The 15,270-nt window shown below is 54.2% G+C and overlaps 2 protein-coding genes across 4 annotated transcripts; one reads left to right on the forward strand and one right to left on the reverse strand.

Annotated features, from left to right (window-relative positions):
• Nucleotides 1-309: 309 nt before the first annotated feature.
• Nucleotides 310-1,714, reverse strand: MIEN1 (migration and invasion enhancer 1). Its single transcript, XM_019747517.3, has 4 exons — nt 1,557-1,714; nt 1,357-1,454; nt 838-914; nt 310-754 (listed from the first exon to the last, which is right to left on the reverse strand). Exons 1-4 carry the CDS (start codon nt 1,643-1,645, stop codon nt 671-673), a joined length of 348 nt encoding a protein of 115 aa, XP_019603076.1. The 5' UTR covers nt 1,646-1,714; the 3' UTR covers nt 310-670.
• A 4,312-nt stretch (nt 1,715-6,026) lies between these two features.
• Nucleotides 6,027-14,653, forward strand: GRB7 (growth factor receptor bound protein 7). Of its 3 annotated transcripts, none has more exons than XM_019747801.3 (15): nt 6,027-6,213; nt 10,366-10,522; nt 10,635-10,785; nt 10,968-11,124; nt 11,218-11,339; nt 11,430-11,507; nt 11,787-11,924; nt 12,261-12,371; nt 12,560-12,658; nt 12,947-13,027; nt 13,135-13,251; nt 13,438-13,498; nt 13,601-13,688; nt 13,794-13,887; nt 14,136-14,653. In XM_019747801.3, the coding sequence occupies exons 2-15, from the start codon at nt 10,371-10,373 to the stop codon at nt 14,280-14,282; spliced, it is 1,596 nt and encodes a 531-aa protein (XP_019603360.1). In that variant the 5' UTR covers nt 6,027-6,213; nt 10,366-10,370; the 3' UTR covers nt 14,283-14,653. The 3 variants fall into 3 exon arrangements, with proteins under 3 accessions (XP_019603360.1, XP_019603362.1, XP_088658369.1); XM_019747803.3 differs by lacking the exon at nt 6,027-6,213 and adding an exon at nt 6,352-6,480; XM_088802243.1 differs by lacking the exon at nt 6,027-6,213 and adding an exon at nt 10,204-10,240 and having other exon boundaries at nt 14,136-14,428.
• The last annotated feature ends 617 nt before the right edge of the window (nt 14,654-15,270 follow it).

The following is a 15,270-nucleotide window of genomic DNA, read 5'->3' on the forward strand; positions in this document are numbered from 1 at the left end:
CCTTTGACATTCTTGCTTAGAAAAAACAAAAAAACCAGATTTCTAAGGACACTGACTAGATTGGGGTAATTTCTTCCTTGTGGGTAGGGGCGTTGGGGGGAGGGGGGAGGAAAGAGGAGAGGTCACTGTGTGACTGTTTCCTTGCCTTGGCTATGAGACAGGAGATCCTTGAACTAGAAGTACCTATCCAGAAAAAGCCCACCCATCCAGCATGCCCACCCTGGTTAAAGGCTGGGCTGGCCTCTGTGCTCCCCGAACCATACCCCCATTCCCAGACTGGACATAAAAACACACACTAGTTGGCACAGGTGTTTGTAGTGCCACTTTATTGCCAATAGCTGACATTGCTCAGGGCTAGTGAAAATAAATTAAAACTACGATGGCATTCGACAGTTATGGCTAAGCTGGAAACGGAAGTGGGCTTTTGTGGGCACTGATCCTGGGAAGGGGGTACAAAATGGCTGTGGAAATGTCAACGGAGAGGCTCTCCCACCGAAACCACATAAGTTTCTATTCCCTCCTGGTACCCAAAAGGGCAAAGTGGAGGCCAGGGTCTCTTAGCTACCAGGAGCTAAGTGAGGGGAAAGAGGCAATGGGAAACCCTCAGCAGGACCAAAGGGGAGACCAAGGCTTGGATCCCAGAAGAGCAGGAACCCGGAATCCCATGTAGTCACAGAATGACGCAGGGAGGTCGGCTGTTGGTGATCTTTTCTAGGGGTTCTCCATTACTGGCTCTTCGGATGGCCTCAATGAGCTAGAGGGCAGAGAGGTGGAATGGGATGATGCGTTGTAGGGGTAGGGAGAACCAGGGGGTACTTCAACATTGCAAATACTCACATCTTTCTCATAAGGGAAGCCCCCATTCTCCAGCTTGGAGAAAACCAGCTGTCCATTGATCTCGATCTCAAAGGCCCCTGGTAGTAAATAAACCGATGAATGAACTGGATGCTGAGGACAGACAAAAGTCGGGAGGTCCTCCAAAGGTGGGCCTTCTACACAACTTACACTCACTCCTTCATGTCCCCCACCGGCCCCATTAGAAGCTCTTGCAGTTCTTTAAGCAATTTTCCAAGCCTGGGTCAAACCAAAGGAACCTACAGGAAGCGTCTGTCACCTGTGTATCCTTTCTTTGAACTAACTGAAGTGCTCCCTCCCCTCAAACCTATACTTCAGTCTCACCAGTTTTTCCCTACAGGCTTCCTCTGTGACCCCCTCTCCTATGGAAGGGGCCTCAAGTTGGCTGGGCATTTACTATGTGCCAGATCCTGCTGGACACTAAAACAGCCAATGCCGGAGCTAAAAACCTTAGAGCTGGGATTTAAAACACTGACTCAGCAGGTGTTCTGCGGGCCTCACCTGTGCCCCCCAGGCGGGACTCAATCTCGATGCCAGGATACTGCTCTTTCACGGCACTTGCCAGCTCCAGGTAAGTCGACTCGAAGCCGCAGGGTTCACTAGGAAGAAGATGTCTGGGGTCCGCTTGCGTTTCGGGGTGGGGGGGCTCCCGTGGACCCACCCCCGTCCGGGCCGGAACCCCACGGGGCAGAGCTGCTCACCAGTACTCCACCACGATGCGGACCCCACTGCCGGGTTCCAGCTCCCTGGGATGGGGCGCTGCAGACGTCGGCCCCAGGTCCCCGCTCATTGCTGCGGGCTCCGCTTCAGCCGCTGCTTCCGGGTGTGACGCGACGCCGCAGGCACGTGAAGGGGCGGAGCCGCGCGTTACGTCCGGGCGTCCCCTTGCGGGCCGCTGCTGCTGGTCTGTTTTGACCCCAGTCTTAGCTAGGAAGCTGAGGACTCGGTGGGCTAGTGCAGACCACGTTACCTGCGCGCTGGTTCTACGAGCTCCTGGGCTTGTCCCGCACCGGGTGTCCGCTGGACTTCACGGGCTTATTTGATCTAATGAAATATCTTAAACTGCAAAGCACTTTCCGGGAAGAAAATGTGGAGCAAGGGGTCTCAGGGTCTAGGGTTGGCTGATGGTATAGAATAGTTGCCATTTCTCGCTAACATGCTGATGGCATTTTAAACCATCCCACAGCCACACCCTGAGGTATTTCTGACTAAACTGTAGACACCACCTAGGGCAGTGACCACGTCTCCCCTGCATTCAGGAACCATAGGTTTTGGGGCTCCCCCGCATGCTGTATGCGCCCCATCACGTGCACCCAGTTCCTGCACCTCCCGTTAGCCCAGCTTCACTACAGGCTGGCATCATTATTCTCATTTTGCAACTCTAGAAATGGAGGCTGTGTCCCTGTGTCTCCTCTTCCTGGCTTCCCACCATAGCCCACCATAGCATACTAACAGGTCACCCACTGTACTATTTCTTTAAACCATTCATTGGGTTTTTTTAAACCAGTCATTGTTTTTCCATTTATTTATTTCTCTTTCTCTCTCTCTCTCTCTCTCTCTCTCTCTCTCTCTCTCTCACCAACTTTTTTAAAGATTTTATTGGGGAAGGGGAACAGGACTTTATTGGGGAACAGTGTGTACTTCCAGGCATTTTTTCCAAGTCAAGTTGTCCTTTCAGTCTTAGTTGTGGAGGGTGCAGCTCAGCTGCAGGTCCAGTTGCGTTGCTAGTTGCAGGGGGCACAGCCCACCATCCCTTGCGGGACTTGAGGAATCGAACTGGCAACCTTGTGGTTGAGAGCCCACTGGCCCATGTGGGAATCGAACCGGTAGCCTTCAGAGTTAGGAGCATAGAGCTCCAACTGCCTGAGCCACTGGGCCGGCCCAGGAAAACCATTTTTTAAACAATGATTTATAGAGTTGTACAACCATCACTACAATCCAGTTACAGAACATTTCCATCAAGCTCAAAAGGTCCCTCCAGCCTGTTCGCAGCCAATTCATCTCTCAGATCCAGCCACTGATCTGCTTTCTGTCTATAAATTTGCCTTTTCTGGACATTTCGTATATCAAATAGAATGATACAAAATGTGGTCTTTTGCTTCTGGCTTCTTTCATTCAGTGTAGTTTTTGAGATTCATCCATGCTGTAGTATTACCAGTAGTTTGTTACTTTTTTGTGGCTGACCAGTATCCCATTGTATGGATATGCCACCTTTTGTTTATTCAATACCGATGAATAGACATTTGAATTTCCAGTTTTTGGCTATTTTGAATAATGGTGCTATGAACGTTCATGTAAGTACATACAAAGAGTATGTACGTGTGTTTCCATGTTTCTTAGGTAGATGCCTAGGAGTAGAATTGCTGGGTTGAATGGTTAGTTTATGTTTAACTTTTTAAGAAACTGCCAAACTGTTTTAAAAAGTGGCTGTACCATTTTACATTCCCGATAGCAAAATATATGAGAATTTGTTTCCCCATATCTTTGTCAACACTTGTTAACTATCTCTTTGATTATAGCCATCCTGGTAGGTGTGAGGTGGTATATCATTGTGGCTTTAATTTGTATTTCTCTAATGACTAATGATGTTGAGCATCTTTTTATGTGCTTACTAGCCGTTCATGTATCTTATCTGGAAAAATATATATTCAAATATTTTGCCCATTTTTAATTGCGTTGTCTATTACTGATTCATAAGCATTTGTTATTCTAAATGCAAAGTCCCTAACTGGATAGATGACTTGTAAATATTTACTCCCAATGTTTGACAAGTTTCTTGTTTTAATTTTCTTAGTTATATCTTTTTTCTTAAACTTTTATTTATTTAAGCGTGTTTTTCCAGGACCCGTCAGCTCCAAGTCAAGTAGTTGTTTCAATCTAGTTGTGAAGGGTGCAGCTCACAGTGGCCCATGTGGGGATTGAACTGGCAACCCTATTGTTAAGAGCTCGTGCTCCAACCAACTGAGCTAACCGGCTGCCCCAGTAATATCTTTTGGAAGGCAAAAAATTTTAATTTTGATGAAGTCTAATTGACCAATTTTTTTCTTTTGTCACCTGTACTTTTGCTGTTGTATGTGAGATACAAGGTCATAAAGATTTTCTCCATTGGTTTCTTCTAGAAGTTTTATAGTTTCAGCTCTTATGTTTAGGTCTATGATCTATTTTGAATTAATTTTCATACATGGTGTCAGGTAAGGATCTAAATTCATCTTTAGACATGTGGATATTCATTCGTCCCAGAACCATTTATTGAAAAGATTATCCTTTTATCCTGCTGAATTGTCTTGACATCTTTGTCAAAAATCAATTGACCAGAAATGTAAGGGTTTGTATTTGGACTCTTGATTCTGTTCCACTGATCTATACCTCTATTTTTTGTTTCTTTTTTTTTTATTAAAAAAATTCAGATGCAATTTATACACAGTAAAATTCACCCTCTTGAGTGTACCTTTCTGTGAGTTCTGACACACAATTGTACATCCACCACCATCACCAAGATACACAATAGTCCATTACCTCCTACAAGTCCCTGTGACCCTCTCCCTCCACCCTGCCCCGACCCCAGATCTGCTTGTTTTAGTTTCACCGCCTCCAGAAAGCCTTAATGGAATCCTACAGCACTCAGTCCTCTGGCTTCCCTTTCTAAACTATCCTTCAACATCCAGTGATCTTTCCAAAATAAAGATCTGCCTATTCCTCTGTGCCTCTATTTAAGCCCAGGTAGACCCTGCAGGGTCTGGCCTCTGCCCACACGTAGTTCCTGCTGGTCTGGACAGACAGGATGGATGGCTCTTAAACCTGGTTCACAGAACAACCACCTGAGGGCTTGTCAATACCACACATTCCTGGGTCTTGGCCCCAAAAACAGATTCAGTAGGTAGGGAGGGGCATCTGGATCTGTTTTTTATACAAGCCTAGGGAGATGTAGAAGCAGGTGGTCACTGGCTACACTGAGAAACACAGCTGAGTTCAAAGCACTTGCCTTTTCCCACACCTTCCACAGCCACTTCCCTGCCCCAGACAGCTTCCCCTCTGCTCAACTGTCACCTCAAGGGAGAAGTCTTCTCTAACTCCCTGGGTGAGTCATTCTCCCAGCATCGTTTGTCACCTGTTGTTTCTTATTATTTGTATAATTCTTTGATTAGCATCAGTCTCCCAACTGGGCCACATGAGGACAAGGGCGCGGCCTGTTTTTGTTGCTTACCACTGGATCCCCAGTACCAAGCATGGGTTTGGCCTAGAATAGGTTCTTAACAAATATTAGTTGAGTGAAGGAATGACTGAGTGAACTGTCTACTGTGCTTTCCATAAACTACTCCATGGCCCAGGTGACCTGCCCCCTCCCCCACTTCTTTGCTTAGTCCACTCACACTGGTTTTTCCAAGGAAAATATAGTTGGAGAAAGTGGAGGTTGGAGCCACTTTTCATGGTCTCCCAGGGCAGACCTCTTATCACCCTATGGATTGTTTTGTTTACCCAACTATCACCCACTTCAGGCTGGGAGGTGGCCTCTGCCTTTGATCTCAGCCTCCCAGGTCCTCCCCTCCACACCCCAGTGTTTGCCTAGTGCAAAAGGAGAGAGCAAAAGTGAGCGCTCTAGGGGAGTACCCTGGCACCTGGCCAGTCTTTCCCTACCAAGAGACCATGCCTTACCCCTTCAATTTCAGGAGAAGCTAAGCCCCTGCATTTTGCTCAGAAGGGAGGACACACGCTCCGTGCCTCCGAGGAGCCAGGATGCAGCCCAGGGGGCCAGGCTGTGGATGGAGGTCAAGGGGCAGGCCGTGTTGCCCGACACTCCTCTCATTGGCGGCCCCCTTTTGAAGAGCGCCCTTTGCCCCAGGGGGTGGGACCCAGAGCAGGCCCCCAGGCTTGGCCAATGAACACTCCAGGTTTGGGGGGGGGGCCAAGGGGAAAAGTGGGCGGGGCCGTTTCCTCTCACCTCGCTCCCAGTCCCTCCCTCCCAGGCAGTGAGGTCTTCGCTCTTGAGGCTATTCAGTTCGACTATCTCCGCCTCTCCCCTGGCACCTGCTGCCAGGGCTAAGAAGGGTAAAAACAATCCCAGCCGGCGTCGAGTTTCAGGGAGTCCCCGCCCAGCCTAAGCTTCCTCCTCCCATGCCCCTCCTTCAGGCCCCACCCCCACCTGCCTAAGATAATTTTAGTTTCCTTGCGCCAGGAGCCGGTACACACTGGGCTCACCCTCCCCCCGCCCTCACTTCTACGTCCAAAGGCGGGACACCCTCGTACCACCTGTACAGAAGAGGGAGCGGATTTGAAATCAAGTCCAGGTGTCTGGGGTCCCTAAGACTTGTGCCGGACTTCGGACTCTGTGTCCTGCTCCTCCTGCTGAGGTTTTTACAGGTAAGGGGACAGAGATCGGTCCCAGACGACAACCTGCACCCCGCCCCCCAGCCGCACCGGGGCCCCAGGCTGTGCCCGTCTCAGGGCCAGGAGCTGGCTGGCTGCCCAGGTGAGCGGCCGGGCGGCCAACTGGCTCCCTCTCCTGTTCCCCCCTCAGTGATGTCAGGCCAAGGGCGGGGGCAGGAGGGGGACAGGTAGTTAAGGGCCTGGCGTCTCCCTCTCTAAATCGGAGGCCCCAGCCAGGTGTTACCAACGCCCCGTGTCCAGGTAAGGACCAAAGCGGGCATTTCATCTTGGGAGGGTGGGGAGCACCGTCAGGACCGGGGTCAATATGGGAAGATTCGGCCTCCTACTGTGTTACTCCGGCGGCCTCTGTTTTCCTCTAGCCCCCCATCCCTCCCCTTCCTCACCGTCTGCCCTAAGCCTTTCCCTATTCTCATTTCCTGTCCTCTCCAACCGTTCCTTCCCTCTCTATACCCAAGCTTCTCCCCCCGCCCCCCGGATCAACTAGCACATGGGGACGGGGAAGTTCGATGTCAGATTCTCTACTCCCGGAGACGCGGCTTTCCCGCTGAAACTAGCCCCTCCCCATCCCCATTCTCAGAAGGCGAGCTAGGAGGGGGGTCCGAATACCGAGGGAGCTGCCCCGGAGTCACTCCCTTGCTCAGCCTGACTTTTACTTCAGTTTAAGTTTTCCGAAGTCTTTTACTGAAGACAGACATCTCTGCGGCGGGAGGGAGGGTCTCGTTTGGAGGGCAATTAAAGAGGGATTTTCTACATTGCTAGAGCTTCGTCTCTCCGGATTGTATCTGTGTTCAGGAACACAGGGTCCTGCCCTCGAATGGGAGAATGGGGGCGGGGAAGGCCCGGGGTCCCTCCTGGCTTCAGAACAAAGTGGGCTGGAAAGGCTGGAGACCTGGCTGCTGGGGTGGTCAACCGCACAGCGCGTCCTGGGGAGAGTGTGTGTGCGTGTTGGGGGGGCGGGGGCAGGCAGATGGTCTCGTCTGTTTGAATAAGCTGGAGAAAGACCCAGGTCCCAGTCTGGGTCTCCCTGGCACGTTGAGGATGGAGAATGCACCTGTTCGTGGTTGAAAGGTGTCCTAACCCCACTGCCACTCAAGAATGCCCCCTCTTGGTCTGCCTGTCATGGACTCTGCTCTCCCCTCTACCCCTGATACCCCCCGGGGGGGCCCTCCACGAAGGCAAGCAGCCTGTAATGATTAACTCCACAGACACTCTAGCATTCTTACCAAATTAAACTTTAAAAGAGCTGCCCCCCCTTCTCCCATTGGGCGTTTTTTTTCTGAGCGAGGGAGTAGGCGGGGCCTCAAGGTCCAGGGCCCTCCCCCCAACTCCGGGTCACATCGGGGTTCCCCGCCTCCTCACCCACCTGGGGCCTGCACCATAAGAGCTCCCCCAAAAGTTGAGCCTTCCCCGCTGCAATCAATCGCGATGGGGGCGGGGCATGGAGTTCTGGGCTAGACCCGGTCTTCCCTCCACGTCCAGGGCCCCAGCCCAGGCCTCTGTCCTGCTAGCCCCTCCCCCACCCTGGGAAGCACCGAACGTGGCCTTGTTTTCTGTCTGCGTTAAACACTGTGCCTTGCCACCCGCCCTTGGGGCCAGCCAGGTGGGGCAAGATTCAGGAAGTAAACAAGGAGGCAGGAGGCAGGCAGGGAGGGAGGGAAGGAGGGTGAGGCCGGAGCCGCGGGGGCAGGAGAGGCGGTGGGGAAAGCCGCTGCTTGGACTTGCAGTGTTGAGGGGACAGATTGATTTTGGGGTTTGGCTTCTTCAGCAGAAGCGAATTTCTTAAGGCCCCAGTTTGAAAGCTTTAGCTCTCTTGGGAAGGAGGCTTGTCCAGGCCCCACAGCTGGGACCCCAGTTCTCCCATTTCCTCTCTTTGGTCCTGACTGTGCCCCTCTTCTCTTTGCTTTAGAAGGGTCTGGAAGAGGCAGGGTGGAGGGATCTGAAGACCAAACCCAAGTTTGAGGCCATACTAATCTGATTTAAATCTCCCCTCTCCCCTTCCAAACACTGCCCTGATTCCTCTCCCATCTGGGATGGGGGAGGACCCAGACTACACCCCCGCCCCCCGCCCACCCCCCCACAGTGGGCCTCTGTCTTCCTAGAGGGGTAGCCTCTGCAAACCCCCTCCCTAGTCCTCCTAATGAAGTCACCAGGTCCGTTGACTGGGGAGAGTGAAAGCGTTGTGTTTTGGTGTTGATGTACTGGTGTCTATCATACTCAATGGTGGGACTGTCTTCCCCTTCCCTGCAGGATCCTGAGCCCCCTCCTTTGCACTCCCTCCTGGACCTTTCCTTGTCTGCTTGTCTGTCCTCCTGGGTCTCTTGACTTTCTGCTTCTGCTCCTGGGGTCCACCTCTTGCCAGGACACTAGGAGAATGTGTTAGGAGGGCCTTCATCCCCCAGGAGTGATGTGGCTGAGTCCCATGTGCTGGCTGAGTCCTGGGTGCTAGGGGTGGGCAGCAGCAGCAGAACGAAAGCCTGGGAGGCCCCAGACAGGAGAGGGAGCAATGCAAGCTTTCTTTGGGTGAGTGAGGGATGCCTCTGGGAGGATGGCTCCACTACCAATGGGCCTCTAAATCCAGGCCTGATTTTTCTTCTCTCTTGTCCGGGTGGGGGTGCTCCTGGGTTGGGTGGTGGTTACTGGACTGGGGACAGATTGCAGGTCCCACCTGGACTGGAGATGTGGAGGTAGGCCAAGGGTGAGGAGGAAGAGATGATGTCAAAGGAGCCTCAGGCCCTGTGTCCTCCTCCTCTTCCTCCTCCTCCTCCCCCGTTGGGTTCCTTGCCCTGTGCCTTCCCTATTCCTCCCAGGCTGGTAGGTTGGGGGCGGGAATGGAGGCGGTGTGTAGAGGCAGGGTTGTTTGTGTTTCTCTTAAGCCAGGAAGTTGTGCAGATGAGTCAAGGTTGAATGGAGAGCCCCAGGCAGTACCATCCCGCCCCACCCTGACTCAGCTGTCCTCCAAGTCCCCTCATGCCCACACTTAAGGGTCAGGGACATGCGCCATTCTGGGGGGTCAATCCTAGTGCCCCAGGCAGCCTAACAACACGGCCCAGGGTCTGGAGAGCAGGCAGGGGGCTGGAACTGGTGACGTCTCCCAGGTCCTCCCTGGTCTCAGCCCAGCCAAAGAGATCTTGGTTCCTGTGGGGGAGGGGCCTGCATTACCTCTACCCCCAGTGGGCATCTTTGCCCCATTTCTCCTATCCTTACTCATCCTGGGTGCCCATGCAGCACCTGTGGGTGCTAAGACTTGGGGAGACCCTGGCCCTGCCTAGGAGAGCCGAGTATCTTCAGACCAGTGGGTTGATAAGACAGGTGCGCAGTAATTGGCGAGGAAGCCCCAGTGCAGTGCCCTGGGAGCCCTTCCAACTGAATGTAGACAATTCAGGAAGGCTTCTCAGAGGTGGTAGGTCTGGCATTGGGGCTTCAAGAAAGTTGGGCAGGAGGAATGGCCTGGGGAGGGCACACGGGTTTGGAGGCTGCTGGTGCAAGGGCCCCAGGCTAGCCCTCCCCATCCCACTGCAGCTGAACCTGCCCCCCTGGTACCTGTTCTTACTCACATCCTCCTCCCCTCGGCATCACTCAGCACTTGGGCAGGCGTTGCCACAACAGGCTTTGGCAACCAGGTCTGGCAACAAAGCACTGGAACAACCTGGGGCAGAGCCCAGAGGAGTGAGTGCCCCACGCTCGGAGAGAGAGGAGTGGCCCTTTGCTCTGACACTGAGAGCTTGAGCCCCAGACAAATCTGTGGGTCCTGGAATCTGTTGCTGTTGCCCGGCTTGTAGTTGGGGGACCCTCTTAGCTCTTGTCCTGGGCAACTTGGGGCTAAAGGAAGAGAAGAGCACTGGACTAGGTGTCTCAACACTGGGTTCCTCTCCCTGGCTCACCTGTGAGGGGAGCGAGAATGCTTCCTGCTCAGGGACTTGGTGCCCCCTTTTGTAAAATGGGCTAACTTTTCTTTTCCTAAAGTTTCCAGGGAAACTCCAGTTAGAAGGGAAACAGTGAGGTACTGAGTAAACTCTGAGCGGCACCTGATATCTATGTGAAGTCAGGAAGTCTGGGTCCTCTTGGCTCCTCTCCCCAAGACAAAGGCACAAGAGCGGCTGCATTCAGCCCCCTCTTCTCCTTCAGATGTCATGGAGTTGGGTCTGTCTCCACCTCATCGCAGCAGCTCCCCAGAAGACCTGTACCCAGCCCCTGGGACCCCTCCTGGGACTCCTCCGCCTCCTGATACCCCTCTGCCTGGGGAGGTGAAGAGGTCTCAGCCTCTGCCTATTCCCACCAGCAGGTACAATGGAGTGCTGGGGCTGAGGAGGGCTGGCGGGAGGTGGGGGGGGGGGGCAGGAGGGCGGGCAGTCATACCTAGAAGCTTGCAGTCAACTCCTCCCCGCCCCACACAGGAAACTTCGAGAGGAGGAGCTGCGGACAACCTCTCTACCCTCCATTCCCAACCCTTTCCCCGAGCTCTGCAGTCCTTCTTCACAGAGCCCCATTCTTGGGGGGCCCTCTAGTGCAAGGGGGCTGCTCCCTCGAGACGCCAGCTGCCCCCATGTGAGTTGTCCTGGGAAAGAGAAGGCAGGGATATGGAGGTGCTATGGGATGAGGTGGATATAGTGCTACTTCTGTGCAGGTGGGGGGATTTGATCAGGTGTCCCTGAGGGTATAGCAGATGGGGGAAGGGAAAGGACCACCCTTTGCCCTTCCTCAAGGAATCTGCAATTCCTGGGGTGCAGGTAGTAAAGGTGTACAGCGAAGATGGGGCCTGTCGGTCGGTGGAGGTGGCGGCAGGTGCCACCGCACGCTATGTATGTGAAATGTTGGTGCAGCGAGCTCACGCCCTCAGTGATGAGAACTGGGGGCTGGTGGAGTGCCACCCCAATCTAGCACTGGGTGAGTTGAGGTGCAGGGTCTGCCTAGGGAGATGGCTCATCCGAGAGGCCTTGGCTGGTTTCCACTGACCCCGCTTTTTGCCCTTGATCCCAGAGCGGGGCTTGGAGGACCATGAGTCAGTGGTGGAAGTGCAGGCTGCCTGGCCTATCGGAGGAGACAGCCGCTTTGTTTTCCGAAAAAACTTCGCCAAGTATGAACTGTTCAAGAGCTCCCCAGTGAGTGCTGGGGGTGGGGGGGAGCTCTGGGACACCCTGATCCCTTATCTGGACCCTCAGCCCCTGACTCCTGACTCCTTTCTCCCCAAGCACTCCCTGTTCCCAGAAAAGATGGTCTCCAGCTGTCTGGACACACACACTGGTGTATCCCACGAAGACCTCATCCAGGTGAAGGGACAACCTCATTTCACAGCATAGTCGTAATTCCCTAGAATCCCCATTGCTTCTTGGCCCCTAAGCTTTGTGAGCCCAGCACAGTCATAAATGATTGTGAACGCGTCATTTTCCCTGCTTGAGTGTCAGTTTTTGAGTCTGTTAAATGGGGACAGTAAATGCACGTGGAGCACCTCCTCTCATAAAAGGGGTTCTGTGAAGGCACTTGTGTGTGTGTGTGTCTGTGCCCCCCTCTAGGTCTCTCACCCTCTTCCTGCCTTCTTCTGGTCTTAGAACTTCCTGAATGCCGGCAGCTTCCCAGAGATCCAGGGCTTCCTGCAGCTGCGGGGGTCAGGACGCAAGCTTTGGAAACGCTTCTTCTGCTTCCTGCGCCGGTCTGGCCTCTATTACTCCACCAAGGGCACCTCCAAGGTGAGGTGTTGAGGGCAACACCCCAATCCCTAGGATGCCGCATCCTGCTCCTTCTAGGCATTGCCCTTTCCTGTTGGAGCTCCCTGACCTTTCTCCCCCTGGGCCCTGAGACCCTCAGCTGCTTCTCTTTCCCGCCCAGCTTACCTGCCCCAGGAGGTAGAAGTGGGAAATGTAGGTGAACTGAGTTTGAGTACTGGCTCTACTTCTATTTGCTATATGAACTGGGGCACTTCTGGGCCCCTCTCTGGGCCTGAAACATCTGCAGCTGGCTTAGGGGGGCAGTAATCTGTGGATAGGTTTCACCTGTACCAAGTCCTGCTCACCTGTGCTGTGCAGGATCCAAGGCACCTGCAGTACGTAGCAGACGTGAACGAATCCAACGTGTATGTGGTGACCCAGGGTCGCAAGCTGTACGGGATGCCCACAGACTTTGGCTTCTGTATCAAGGTGAAGACCCTGGCCTGGCTGGGAGGGAACAGGACCTGATCTGTCCCCAGGATTCTACCTGGAGGTTCTGAGCTCCATTTGGGACACCCAGTCTCCTCCCTGTGTCTTGCCCTGCCCTATGGAGACTGGGAGACAGACATCTGGTCCTAAAGGCAGATACGGAACCAGCCAGTTTCCTCTCCCCACAGCCGAACAAGCTTCGAAATGGCCACAAGGGGCTTCGCGTCTTCTGCAGTGAGGATGAGCAGAGCCGCACCTGCTGGTTAGCTGCCTTCCGCCTCTTCAAGGTGAGGCCTCTCACCTCTCACCAAAGGCCTGCCTTTGGGGTCCTCAGCATGAGGGAGGAATGATAGATCTGCCCTCAGGAAGTCTCCAGAATGAGGGGGCATCACAGCCTTGCTCTCTTAGAATCCCTGGTTCAAGGCTGGAGTCGAAGCTCTGGCTTCAGAAAGCTCCTTATCCAGGGACAGAGGCACGACTCTGCTGCTGGGGGGGGCCTGGCCTGGAGGGTGTCACAGCCCAGACCCTGGCACCTGCTTGACCTCAGGCCCGCTTTCTCTCTCCATCCCCCCCAGTATGGGGTGCAGCTGTATAAGAATTATCAGCAGGCACAGTCTCGCCACCTGCGCCCATCCTGTGTGGGGTCCCCACCCCTGGTGAGTCTGCATAAGGGCATTAGCTGGGGGTGGGTACCCAGGCCCCATCCCGGGGATACTTGGGCCCCATTCTGACCCCTCCCCTTCCCATCCTATCCCATTTGCAGAGGAGTGTCTCGGATAATACCCTGGTGGCCATGGACTTCTCTGGCCATGCTGGGCGTGTCATTGAAAACCCCCGGGAGGCTCTGAGTGCAGCCCTGGAGGAGGCCCATGCCTGGAGGGTGAGGGGCCTGCACCCATCTGCATATTTGTACTGGGGACCTCTCTCCGTTTGGGTTTCCATGGAGGGGGAGGACAAGGGGTGAGGGGAGGCCCTCAGCTGCACAAAGGCACAAAGGGGCTCTACATTCTTCAGGGGTAGTGTAATATCCCTGACACTTCCCACTGTGTCCCCCTCTGCTCTGCAGAAGAAGACGAACCACCGTTTCAGCCTGCCCACCCCATGCTCAGGCACAAGCCTCAGTGCAGGTGGGTGAGGGCCCAGCATCCCTGGGGGCTGCCATGGTTCTCTGAGCATTTCTGGTGGGGGTGGTTAGTATGGAGGTCCCATCTGTCTCCCCTTCACCCCAGCCATCCATCGCACCCAACCCTGGTTCCATGGACGCATTTCCCGTGAAGAAAGCCAGCGACTCATCACACAGCAGGGCCTTGTAGATGGGTAAGGGGCAGCGCTGGGCAGGGCAGCAGGCTCAGGGGTAAGAGAGACCCTGGGGGAGGACAGCAGCTGTGTGTCCTCAGCTAATGTTGCCCTGTCTCTTGGCAGCCTGTTCCTGGTCCGAGAGAGTCAGCGGAACCCACAGGGCTTTGTCCTCTCTTTGTGCCACCTGCAGAAAGTCAAGCATTATCTCATTCTACCGGTGAGTAATCTGTCCCTTCCTAAGAGTCCTAGATTCCTGCAGTGGAGACGCAGGACTCCTAGCAGCCTGTCGTCCCCATCAGGCCCCTGCAAGAAGTGCCCTTCACCCGTGGTCCCCGGTGTGTCTGGGGTCTCCTGCTCTCTCCTTTCTCCCTGCACAAGCAGTGGGGACCTTAGCCCTGGCCCAGGAGGGAGCCCTTCGAGTTCACATCCTTCCCTGACTACCTTCCCCCCATGGCCATACCCCAGAGCGAGGAGGAGGGCCGCCTTTACTTCAGCATGGACGAGGGCCAGACTCGCTTCACCGACCTGCTGCAGCTCGTGGAGTTCCACCAGCTGAACCGCGGCATCCTGCCCTGCTTGCTGCGCCACTGCTGTACCTGTGTGGCCCTCTGACCACCGCAGAAGCAGGCATGTGTCTCAGTCCCGTGCTCATAGGCCAGACTCGGAGGATGCAGAGGGCGGGGACAGAGGGCGTGAATTATTGGAGGGCTTCCCCACTCCAGTTTTCACCTCTGCTCCTTTGCCTCCCTGAGGCAGAAAGTACCCCCCCACCCAGTCCACCCTCAACCCCTCTCCTCAAGGGAAGGCACTTGGGGTGGCCCTCTCCCCTTCATGGAGCTTCTGGGCACTGCCCTGGGACAGGGCATTATGGGAGAAATGAGGGCAGCCCAGGGGATCTTATGCTCCACACTTTGTACAGACTGAGAGGCCAGTTGATCTGCTGTGTTTTATACTAGTGACAATAAAGATTATTTTTGGATACACCTTTGAGTTCTGTCTGGCAAGATCTGGCTAGCTGGGGTAGAAAAGGGGAGCAGGACAGGTGGGCACCAGGTCTTGGTGAACGTGCCAGGTGGATAGAGGCCACGTACTGTCTAGCCTGGATGTTTCTGAGGGCAAGGGTGGTCTTGGTCATCTGAGAGTCTCCAGTACCCAGCGTGGATCCTGGTGCATAGAGGGTGCCCAGTAATTGCTTGTTGAATGAATGGACAAGGGACTGTCATCCAGGTGAGATTTCCTGATAGGGCCTAAAGCTACAGAGATAACTCTAATAGGGTCTGGGCATTGGAGATGAGTCAGGCAACATCTTTATGCTCTACTACAAGCCCTGGGCTAACTGGTGGAATCATGAGTCGCGACAAACACACAGGTATGCCTGTACCACCACTGTCCGGTCACACAACGGCTCCATTACAAGTCCCTGTGTCAACCCCTCTCCCGCCTCCCCAATGCCAGATCTGTTTTCTGTCCTTCTAGTTCTGCCCCCTCCAGAAAACATTTATGGAATCCTACAGCACTCAGCCCTCTGAGTCTGGCTTCCCTCTCCAGCCTATCCTTCAGCATCCCACGTGATCTCTCCAAAATACAAATGCCTGCTCCC

Source organism: Rhinolophus sinicus, chromosome 12 (assembly GCF_057876585.1).
Source record: "Rhinolophus sinicus isolate RSI-liver-muscle chromosome 12, RSI-T2T, whole genome shotgun sequence".
NCBI lineage: Eukaryota > Metazoa > Chordata > Mammalia > Chiroptera > Rhinolophidae > Rhinolophus > Rhinolophus sinicus.

Coding starts and splice junctions, on each gene's coding strand:
- GRB7 (XM_019747801.3), top strand. CDS start 10,371: ATGGAGTTGGGTCTGTCTCCACCTCATCGCAGCAGCTCCCCAGAAGAC. Junction 10,523..10,634: donor CTGCCTATTCCCACCAGCAG/GTACAATGGAGT, acceptor CGCCCCACACAG/GAAACTTCGAGAGGAGGAGC. Junction 11,125..11,217: donor CCACCCCAATCTAGCACTGG/GTGAGTTGAGGT, acceptor CCTTGATCCCAG/AGCGGGGCTTGGAGGACCAT.
- MIEN1 (XM_019747517.3), bottom strand. CDS start 1,645: ATGAGCGGGGACCTGGGGCCGACGTCTGCAGCGCCCCATCCCAGGGAG. Junction 1,455..1,556: donor CGCATCGTGGTGGAGTACTG/GTGAGCAGCTCT, acceptor TCTTCTTCCTAG/TGAACCCTGCGGCTTCGAGT. Junction 755..837: donor GCTTCCCTTATGAGAAAGAT/GTGAGTATTTGC, acceptor TCTGCCCTCTAG/CTCATTGAGGCCATCCGAAG.